The sequence below is a fragment of the Pteropus vampyrus genome, unplaced genomic scaffold (assembly GCF_000151845.1).
Source record: "Pteropus vampyrus isolate Shadow unplaced genomic scaffold, Pvam_2.0 Scaffold171, whole genome shotgun sequence".
NCBI classification, from domain to species: domain Eukaryota; kingdom Metazoa; phylum Chordata; class Mammalia; order Chiroptera; family Pteropodidae; genus Pteropus; species Pteropus vampyrus.
In genome coordinates this window covers 1471212-1482460 of record NW_011888952.1, presented here as the reverse complement: position 1 = coordinate 1482460, position 11249 = coordinate 1471212, and the positions used below count along the sequence as shown (strand labels likewise).

The following is an 11249-nucleotide window of genomic DNA, read 5'->3' as shown; positions in this document are numbered from 1 at the left end:
GCATGCCACAGATGCTTTTTTTCCACACTAAGTAAATCTTGGAAATCGCCCCATATCAGTTCATTCAGCTCTTTCTCTCTGTGTTTTAGGGCCACAATGGCCCCTGATCTGGATGTGCAGTGAAGAGTTTAATTAGCTGATTCCCACCTGTATCGTTTCCAGTCTTTTCCTGTAACAAACCATATAGAGTGAACGATGTCCTTTTATATTTGTGGAGGTGGATCTTTAGACTTTGAAAGTGAGCTTGCTGGGTCAACAGTTAAGACATAAGTAATTCTGTCATATACAGCCAGATTTTCCTTTGTAGAGTTATACAGCTAATGTTCCACCAGCATCGTAGGGAAGTGCTGTTTTCCCACTGGATCACAAACTGAATGTATTGTGAAGCTTTAGGATTTTTGCCAATCCGATAGGTGAGAAAAGGTTCTCTCTGTGCAGCTTTTTGAAAAATCAACTTTATTAGGGTATAATTTACATAAATTAAAATTCATCCATTTAAAATGTATAGTTTAATGAGCTGTGACAGATGATCTACTTTCCGTCACCAAGGATCAGTTTTAATTAGAATTCTATACAAATGGATTTATATAGTATGTAGTCTTGTGCTGGGCTTTGACTCAGCATAAGGATTCTAAGATGCATACGTGTTGCTGCATGCTTCAGTGGTTTGTTCATTCGATGGTGAGTAGTGTCCACTGTATGGGCATTTCACAGTTTGTCTGTTTGCTTGTTGATGGACATTTGGGTTGATTCTAGTCCGTGCCTATTATGAATAAAGCTGCTATGATCACTCTTGCTCAGAGCGTCTTCTTGCAGATGTGTTTTCATTTCTTTGAGACAAATCGGAGTAGAATATGCCTGGGTCATATGGTAAGGTATGTTTAACTTAACAAGTCACTACTTTTCACCCAAGTGGTTATGCCAGTTGACATTCGTACTAGCAGCAGTGTGTGCGTTCCCAGTCTTTTTTATTTCGGCCATTCTAGAAGGTGAGGTGTGCCGTCTCTTAGTGGTTTAGATTTGCATTTCCCAAAGGATGCTGAACATCTTTTCAGGTTCTTTTTGGCCATTGTAGTTCCTCTCTTGTGAAGTGTTTGTTCAAATCTTTGGCCATTTTTTAAAAATCCATTTGTCTCTTTATCACTGAGCTGAAGAATTTCTTGTATATTCTGGATACAAGTCCTTTTTATATACCATGTGGATATTTTCTCCTAGTCTGTGGGTTGCTTTTTTATTTTTACAGTGGTCTTTTAGAGACCAGAAGTCTTGATTTTTGTGAAGTCCTAATCATTTTTTTCTTTTCTAGGTAGTATCTTTTTATGTGTTCTAAGTAGTTTTAGCATTTCTCTTATTCTGATTAAGGTTGAGTACCTTTTCTTATGTCTAAAGGCCACCTGCCTAGCTTTTTCTGAGAACTATGTCTTTGGCCTGCTTTTTAAAAATCAGTTTATTGATCTTTCTCTTCTGTATTTTTTAATTTATTTGTAAGGGAGATTAGCCTTTTATGGAATGTTACAGTGTTTTCTTCTGGTTTGCTGTTTGTCTTTTCAACTTTGCTTATAGGTTTTTCCGTGCAAAATTGCAAGTATGTTTCAACATAATCCGATGTATGTTTTTATTGCTTATAGATTTTAGGTCTAAGGCTTCCCACTCCTGTATTATAAAGGAATTCACCCATGTTTATATCTAGTATTTGTATGGTTTCATTTTTTTACATTTATATCTCTGTTCCATTTGGAGTTGATTCTGATGTACAGTGTCAGGCATGGAATCACTTTTATCTTTTTTTGCAAATGACTATCCAGTTGTTCCCATATCATCTATATTAAAAAGTCCTTTTTTTTTTTTTTAATGATTTAAGGCCACTCACCAGATCTTTATCATGAAAATACTAAATTTCCATGTGTACTTGGACATTCTATTTTGTGCTGTTTCTGGACTCATTTTGTTCCACTGGCCCATCTGTGCTCAAGCGGACACAACTCTAATTATAGACCTTATGACATGTTTAAACATATAATAGGGGAACCTCTTCATTGCCCTTCTTTTCAAAGATTTCCTTATTCTTATTTTTCCACATAAACTTTAGAACCAGCTTGTCTCGCTCCAGATAGGATAGATTTCTTTAAATTGAGCTTGTTAAATTTATATATTAACTTGGGAAAAGTTGACATCTTGATTGAAGTTGAATCATCCTATGCAAAATCTTGATTGAAGTTGAATCATCCTATGCAAAAACAAGAGGCGTTTCCCCATTCTTTCCATAAGATTCTTGTGAGGCTGTTGCAATACTGTTTTAAAGAGAATTTTTTATGTAGATATTGTACATTTCATGTTAGTTCTATTCCCTAGTAATTTATCTTCATTGTTTTTATAATGGTTTCTTCCCTTTCATTACATTTTCCAACTGGATGTTGTTTGTATATAGGAAGGCTACAATTTGTTGTTTTATATCTTCTATTTTACCGGATGCTCTTTATTGTTTGTATTCATCTTAGCATTTATTTTCTTGGGTTTTCTAGGTTTACTTGTGTATCATCTACAAAAAGATTCTCTCTTCCTTAGGGTACAAATACATTTAAAGTTTTGTACTGCATATTCTCAAGTCTCTTCTTTTAAAAAATATGGTACCAATTTATACTTATACTTCTCCTGGAAGTGTTTCTCTATACCCTTGCCAACAGTTAGCATTAACATTTTTAAAAAATCATTGCCAATTTAATACAACCTCCATTCTGGGCCCCTTCTCCACCAGGTGCTATGCAGACTGATCTCAGACCCCTCTGGGAGTCTATGGTCTGGATGAGGCTTAAGTCCCCACCCCCACCCCCCACCCGCCCAACTTTATTTAGGGATAATTGTATAATAAAAATTGTATATATTTAGGTTGTACAACATGACGTATATCTACACATTGTGAAATGATTACCACAATCAAATTAACACATCCATCACCTCAGTGACTTGTGTGGTGAGAACATTTCAGATTTACTCTCTTGTCAAATTCAAAGCATACAATACAGTATTAAACTATAGGCATCATGTTGTACATTAGATTCCCAGAACTTATCCCTCTTATTAACTGAAAGTTTGTGCCCTTTGACCTCCATTCCTCCACTTCCTGCAGGCCCTGGCAACCACACATCTACTCTCTGGTTCTGTGAGTTCAGCTTTTTAGATTACACGTGTGAGATCATAAGTGTTTGTTGAGGCTTGAGTTTCTGGAGATTAAAATGAAGACTGTTGCTGCCTTCCTGTGCCTAGCTGCTGGGAAAAGGACTTGCTGCCCTAGTGGAGAAACCCAGCTCAGGCCCAGGGAACTTGTTCTAAAAAATCCCCATGCAGCTATGTAAAATTCATCCTCCCTCCCCTTTCTGTAGAGTCTCCTCATAATAAGCTCTTTGGGTGTCTTACTTGATCCCCTACACAGCCTGGGCAGTGCCAGCAGCAAGAGGCAGAGCCAGGCTCCTTCTCAGATGCCCATACTCAGGCCAGCTCTCTCTTCCCCACATCTGAGACCCAATAAACTAGATGATAAAATAGATGGCGGCTCCTGCTTTCCCATAAAGCCCTGCTCTGGGCTCGGCCCCCCAGCATCCTGTGAACAAACCCATCCGTCCATTTGCAGACGGCATTGCTCATTGACATGGACTTTTCCACGCCCTGGCTGGTAGTGGTTTCCCTGGAGGCTGGGTAGGAGGTCATAGAGCCCCCCCTCACCGGGCTCACCCCCCTCATTTTCCTTCCTCTTGGCCTGGTAGGGCCCCTGCCAAGGCCTCCGCCTTCACAGAGCCCACCCCAGCCTTGAGGGCAGTCCAGGCAGTCCTTTTTGTTCACATAACCTTTCCCCTGTGCTCCCGGCCCTGCACCTTGCTATGCAATCCTAGACAGGCTGCCTTACCTCTGAGCTGGTTCCCATCTGCACCTCACAGGCTCTTATAGGGAGTTAAGGAAGGAGTATTTGCACCAGGCATGTACAACTCGTGGTACAGGAAGGGGGCTCCATAAATGTGTTTATTGAATGACACAGTGAAAGAATGAATTCCGCTGGTGAACCCTCTGGTGGCTCGTTTCCCTGTTCAGATGGTCAGAACTGAAGGCTCATCGGGCCCAGGGGCTCCTAAGTGAAGCTTTCTTTCGAAATGCAGCCACCGCACATCTTACTGCTGAATCCTGCCCCCGGCTGCAGGCCCAAGGAGTCTACTTGAAGCTATGCTGAGGATGAGCCAGGTAGTGAGCTGGGCCCAAAGTAGAGGAGGGCCTGCCTGGCCACTCAGGTTACTGGACCCCAGAACTCGCTCCTCCACAGCCCATGTTGGCATTGCAACCTTACCCCCAGTGTCCTAGGACAGCAGGGTGTTAAGTAGAAATGGGGATGTGTATTTGAGAGGCATGCCCCCCAGCCCTCGCTGGCTCAGGCTGCTGGGTCCTGAGGAGAGGAAATTTCCTTCTCTGTTTTCCACATCCTTGACTTTGAAAGTCAAACTGGTGCTGATATTTACCTTGGCCAGGCCTCTTCGTCTCCCCGGGGCCAGCCTCGTGTAAACACGATGTTCCTTCTCTCAGCTAGCATTGAGGTGGCCTTTTGCAACCAATTCTAGGAATTTTGAAGGTCTGAAGGCGTAAGTTCAGGGGCCAGCCTCCCAGGGGGTCCAGGGTACAAAGAGTCGGGGGGCCTCTGTGCTGGCCACAGAGAAAGAACTGGCCTATGGGGCCTCCCCTCACTTTCATTCCTATGGAGGTTCCTGTTTTCTCCGTATTCACATCCCCTCCCCCACACGCCAGACTCTTTAAAAAGTCTCAGGTTCCCCAAGACACATACACTGAGGGACAGAGGCAGGATCTGGCCATCTCCACTGTCCTGCACTAGGTGCCCCCTGGGGCTGGTGGGGAGGGACTCTCCAGGGGCAGCCTGCTCGTTAACGTTTGGGTATGTGGTTTTTAGTCCATTTGGCACCAGGACCACAGTTCACATGGGTGATGGAGCAGGCCGTCCAGGGTGGGAGCCTGTGGAGGCAGGAAGTGTGTGTGTAGGCCATCTGGACCCCATTCAGCAAGTGCACAGCCCAAGTCCCTGCCTGCAGGGAGTTTACCTTCCAGAGGACAGATGGACAATAAGAAGGCCGTTAAAAGAAACAAGATGATCTGGGGACATGGTCAGGGCCACAGAAACAAGAGTGAGCAGGGACTGACTGGGGTAGGGATGGCCACTCTGCTGTGGACCCTGGAGAACTGAGGAGGCGTTCACACTCCCTGGGGCCAAATTCCAGCTCTCCGCACTGACTCAGCCACAGGCAGGCTCACTTACCAGAGAGACACTGGGCAAGTAACTTCACTTCTCTGAAACTCGGTTTCATTATATAAGAAATGGAGGTGTCAATCCCTTAGTGACAAGGCACTTGTGAAGCACAGCGTGTCACATGTAAGTGGGAGCCATTCTTCCTTCTGCTTGTCATCACAATGGTACAGCTTTGAACATCAGTGGGCCTCACTGGGCCACAACCAATGCTGAATGTCTCCCCCGTCTCCACGCAGATCTGGGACATGAGTGACGACGAGACCGTCTGACACGGCTCATCCTCGCGTGGCCAGCTTCTCCCCGCTGAGGCGCTCGGTGGCCAGAGTGACTACGGCCTCAGGATTGGTGACTCTGGGCTCTGTGCCCCTCCAACTTTTCTGGTCCTTTCCTGTCCATACCTTGAGGACTGGGGCCCTCCCTCTGCAGCCCAGGAGCCTCTGGTGTTCTCCATGTCTCATGATTCCTCATCTCACCAGTTCTGAGCTAAATAATAACCTTGGTAATGCCACCAATCTGGGCCTTGGTTCCCTCCATGAGCAGTTCTTTGTTGTTGTCACAGTGTTTGATAGTCAAGCTCCCAGGATCCTTTCTGCCTTGGCCCCCATGAGGTGACGACAATGAGGACTGGGAGGAGTTGTCCCAACAGACTAAAAGGGCAAGTGAGAGAAACCAGCTCAGCTGACACCACCCTCCCACAGCCAAGTGAGGGCTGCTTCCTCGTTGGTGCCTTGGAAGCCCTCAGTCCAGTGTGGGGTGGCTGTCCCTATGTGTGTGCCTCAGTCTATGTCCAGGTGTCCGACAGGCACAAGGTGGTTCAGATGGGCTCAGGTGTGTATCACTCAGGCTTGGACCAAGTTTTTTTTATCCCGGGTTTGCACATCTGTGACACCCACAGAGGTGGGTATGGAAACCCCGGAGAGAGGAGGTACCCTCTCCACACGCCTTTTATCCTTGTGGTGTCATCTTTAGTCTCATGCCTGGAACCAAAGTCAAAATGGAGTCTGAGACTGACTCTTACCAGAGTAGGATTTCTGTAGGTTAGGTTTTAAATGATGCTTCTTGGAGTTAAATTATAATTTTCCAGCCCATGTGGGGCTTAAATAGGGGAACCTTGCTAGACAGGTACAGGGCCACCGAGCACCCCACCCCCAGGCCTCGCATCAAAGGCCCTGGCACTCCAGGACCCAAGGATCACACATATAGTCCGTGGTTTAAGAGCACTTTATTATTGTTCTTAAGGCTACTTTTAAGTACAAAAAAAAGATGGCCTGCCAAACCTTTTTTTTTCTTCTTCTTCCAGGAAAAACAGGCCACAGAGAATGGTATATTACAGATTTACAGACGTGGAGAGAACGGTCAGAACACACTGCAGATGGCGTGGCTCTGTGAAGAACCTCGCTGTGCTCCTCCTGATGCGGGGAGTGTGTTTCCCTCCCGGTCACATGTTTGCTTTTTCTGCGTCCCTGTCTGCCCGAGGCCCCCTCTAGGTACTGCCTATCCCAGATAGGTCAGTGCACCAGGGACCCGGCTGTCAGAGCCGTCGACCCCTCCCCCAAAGCGATGGCCTCATTCACTGACAGAGCCGTCTGAGGAGCTGTTCTTCACAGAGCCCACCGGCAGTGGGGTTGTTTTCCTGTGGCGACGCTCAGTAGCCTGTAGCAATAACAAACTAGTGGCTATTAAGGCAGATGCAGTGTTCTCATAGAATAACTGTGTTCCTGCACTTTTACAGACAAATCTACGACAAAAAAAAGATCAACTTTTTTTTCCAAACAAAAAAATATGAATGATTACAATAGGAAAGGGAAAAATTAAATAGCTACATATCATTAACAAATTAATTGTTCTTCAAAAAATACCTACAAATTTCTCTGTACATTCTTTACGCACAGCGTAATGATGGTCTTAAAGTTACCTATATAAAAAAAGTGTTCTCAACGATTCTTCCTACAGAAAATATAGGGGCCTGAATGCGGAAGCCTGGAAGCCCAGTTAAGTGGGAGTGAAATGTGTGCAGGGGCGAGAGGAGAGGGGCTTTGCTTCCACCTTTTCAACGACCTGCAGCCACCCCGTGACCACAGCAAGAGCCAATCCTCCGACACTTCCACCCGGTGCCAATTTTCAAAATGAACCAGCTAACCTGTATTTTACTCATACTGAAAACCAGCCTCAAGGGTTCCCATGAGTCCATAATGCCTTGCAAGTGAGGTGGTCATGTCACCTGGCCAGGCGACTTCTTAAGCTCTCTAGTGGGTGAGGCTGGAATGTAGCCCGGCAGAGGGGCAGGGGAATAAACACGTGCATTTTCCAAAAAAGAGCAGCTGTTGAACATCCACAGCTGTGTCTCATGCTTTTTTCTTCACCTAATTTCTAGTTAGTAGCTATTACTATGGCAAATGATAAATGCAGTAATAACTGTATAAAGTCAGAGGAATGTATACTGCCTTGGCCCCAGCGTATGAGGAAGCATACAAAATACCATATCACAGATTGTCAGTAATCTGTTCAGCCAAGAGAGTTAAAGGGAACAGTTTCTGCATGGAGGGAAGTTGGAAGACACAAATCCCAACTCCCCAGGGAGCTAGTAATAAGCAGACAGAGATGCAAAAAATAAATGATGCTGTCAGCCTGCAGCAAAAACTACAGCATCCTACACCATGGCTGCCCGATGATGACTCGACCGCCCGTCTACGGGGCCTGCCAGGGGCCAGCTGGCCACATACTACTTGGGAGTAACGTGAATATCAAATACAAATCTTAGAGTATAACTGTACCAGCAGTAAGTATATCTAGGACTGTAACTGACAAAAATAAACTAATTCTGAACAGAAGCTAGCAAGTATTAAGGTTTGTGTTTACTGTCTATACACAATTAATAGAAACCAGCTATTTTTCTCCATTTAAAACATGCATTACGTTTAAAGCACTACGGAACCTCCAACCTCAGCTCTAGTCTAACAAACTGCAGTGTTTAGAAAAAGTAAAATGCCCGTGATTGGTAGAGTCTGCAGTCCAGTTGCAAGCACCTGAAATCTAGAGAAAGACCTATAACCTGTATGAGACTTCCCCTTCCAAAGCTGTTTCGTCTAAAATTAAACAACAAAACCACAAATGGTCAGAAATGTCATCCTTAAACCCTTTGTTTTTCAGCAGTTTGCCCTCAGAGTACTAGCATCTCACATAAAGTTGTCAGGCGGGCAACCCTAGTCCTCCTCCAATAGTGCAAATCAGACACAACAGTTCTCTTCAAGTAGACGCACGCACACACACAGGCGCACACATGCTGGCTGGACCGAACAAGCCACGGAAGCTAAGCCACACTCACCCTGGTCTCGAGAAGCAAATGGAAAAGCACAAATCGTCTGGGTCACCGATGTCATGGCTTGTGACTGAGAAAGCGCGCGCCATGGCGTCCTGGCCCCGTGGGGGCAGCAGACCTGCGTCAGAGGTTTCTTTGGTAACTGAGGCAGGAAGTCAGGGTGCTACATCAGACAGCTGTTCCACACTCCATTCCTGCTATCGTGTTTGAGGGCCCTGGCGTACGAATACCAAGCAAGTACAAAAACAGAACAAAAATCCCAACGATGCGGTTTTTGCGAATAAACCATCCCTCCCTTCCCACCCCCACAAATTTTTTTGTTTTTCTGTTTTTCTTTTTTTGTTTTTTTGTGTTTTTTTTTTTAAGCACTGACTGTTCAAAGCTCAGGCAAACCATGCAGATCGACGTCTTGTTCGAGGGCGGTGCTCCCTTCAGGAGACCACTGAGGGGGAGTGACTGTGGCTGACCATGTGGGCAGAGGGGCTGGCGGGCTGGCCCCTGCGTGAGGCAGACTCGGGGCTGCTGGATGCGCCGTCCTTGGCCGCCTTGATCTGAAGCCATGTATCTCCCAGGGCTTTGGCAAAGTGGTCGTCCACGGAGCCCGTGATGGACACTGAGTTGGGCGCCGGCTCAGGCTCCTTGTAGTTCTTGCCCAAGCTCCTGCGGAAATGCTCCTCCACCACAGGGTCACAGGTGGTGGTGGCTGTGGGGGAGCAGGACAGCGGTCAGGGCTAGGATCTGGGGACAGAGGGCCCACCTCCATCCAGCTGAGCTGGGCACTTGGGTGGGTTACATTTCTGAACCTGTAACCTGGCAGCGAGCCTGCTGCCCTGGGTTCAGAGAGAACGTGGCATTAAGTGATGGTAGAGCCCGCCGTTCCCCAACCAGAGATCGATCCTGGAGGTCAGGGCCAGTGTGTTTCTTCCCCCTTCCCACCCAAGCCAGGCACAATGCGAGGTGCACATGTGCTCAAAAAACCCCACTCAGCCTCCATTAGAAATAAGCTCCAGGGGCTAGATGTTCCCACCTACAGCATGAGATAGAAGGAAGCAAACTCCACTTGAAGTTACGTTGACTGAGGAAGCCCAAGCCCGCCTGGCTGTCCCCGGCCCCAGGGAAACTTACAGCTGGGGGCCCTCCGGTAGCTGGCCGGCCCCGCCACGCAGCCACTGTGCGCAATAGGGCAGTGGGAGAGGTTGCAGTTGCGGGCGCTGGCGGAGGCGCAGGTGATCACCGAAGGCCGGTTCTGGGGAGAGGAGGGGACTGGCATCAGCTCGGGCTTGTGAAGACAGACAAAAGTTCTGCCTCCCAAGCCAGTGACCCTGGTCCTTAGATACCTGCCACAGCTGAGGCAGGTCAACCACCTCCATGCCCTTCCCACGCCACGGCCTGGCACGCCTCCTGCCCAGAGAGGTAAGTGTCACCAGACATCTCAGCACCCAAATCCCCCATCTGTCGGACCCCGGTTCCTTCACGTAGGGCCCTTACCTGCACCCTCCACCACTCTGCTGTGAGCCCATCCTGGAGCCCCTCTTGACCGAAGGCAAATTAAAATCCAGCTCATCACCACCTCCTACTTTAAAACTGGAGTCAAACTGCTAAAGGACAGCAGCGAATCCAGAATGAGGGAGCCCCACAGCTCCTGCAGCCCCCAGAATGGTGGTTCTGCCTTCTCGGTATGTGCCACTGTGCCCTAGGGGTCCTGTGAATGATCCCAGTACCCTTCCAACATACATTCGGTTTCTGCTAAAGCCAAAGCCACCTCATACAAATGATGGAGATGGAAATGCAGGAAATAAATGTGAGCATGTGAATTACATGACTACCACCCCTTGCCCAAACTGTCTGCCAACTCTTACCTTCCCCATAAGCACAACACTGCTTGGCAAATTCCAGTCTTCCTTTAAAACCCTTTCCAAATACCAACTCTGTGAAGCCTTTTATGACCCACCCCCTCCCCCGATTCAGCATGTAAAACAGCCCTTCCAGGAGCATCAGTAAGACACCACCACCTGCATCCTCCTCTAGACCGTGCACACCTCAGAGCAGGGACCAGAGAGTGCTTCTGGATCCCCAGACCCTGGTGCAGCACCCAGGCCAGAAAATATCTGTTAACCAAACTGAGCTTCCTCACATCCCAGCCAGGAAAAGTATCTCCTGCTAGCCCCGAGGACAAGACAGACAAGTACTTGCACTGAGTTTCAAGGCAACAAGTGAAGAGCTGGTTGAAGGGTCACCCCAAATGGCCCAATGACAAGAGCAGTGTCGACAGGGAACTTAGGCTTGTCCACTCGGCCTTTCCTTATAAACCTGCCCATGATAGGAAATGAACAGGAATGGCAAAACACATTCTGTGATAAAGATCTGGATCTAGTAGTATGAACTAGGCTTGAATATAAGAGCTTAGGCTTGGGTCTAACAAGAAATCACACACCTTCAGGATGGGGAGATGTGGCTTAGCCTCAACATAAGAAAGAAGAATTCAGAGGTTTAGTAATAATGCAACACATCGGCAATGGGATGGGTCCGCCCGAGGAGCTGTGATACTCTGTGTGGACAACAATGGCATAGGAAGTGCGGCGTTGAGGCCAGGTAGGCCTAGGGTGACACTTTCCACCCACTGGGCAGGAC

The 11249-nt window shown here is 47.2% G+C and overlaps 2 protein-coding genes across 2 annotated transcripts in view; one reads left to right on the top strand and one right to left on the bottom strand.

Annotated features, from left to right (window-relative positions):
- Nucleotides 1-5811, top strand: part of ATG7 (autophagy related 7) — a 228405-nt gene extending 222594 nt beyond the window's left edge. Inside the window, exon 19 of the mRNA XM_011370556.2 lies at nt 5536-5811. Coding sequence (XP_011368858.1) covers nt 5536-5568 — 33 coding nt within the window. The 3' untranslated portion in view covers nt 5569-5811. The remainder of the gene's footprint in view (nt 1-5535) is intronic.
- A 693-nt stretch (nt 5812-6504) lies between these two features.
- VGLL4 (vestigial like family member 4) overlaps nt 6505-11249 on the bottom strand; it is a 133675-nt gene continuing 128930 nt past the window's right edge. The window contains exons 5-6 of the mRNA XM_011370662.1: nt 9744-10027; nt 6505-9321 (exon numbers count right to left, since the gene is read on the bottom strand). Of these exons, the coding sequence (XP_011368964.1) occupies nt 9050-9321; nt 9744-10027 (556 nt within the window). The 3' untranslated portion in view covers nt 6505-9049. The remainder of the gene's footprint in view (nt 9322-9743; nt 10028-11249) is intronic.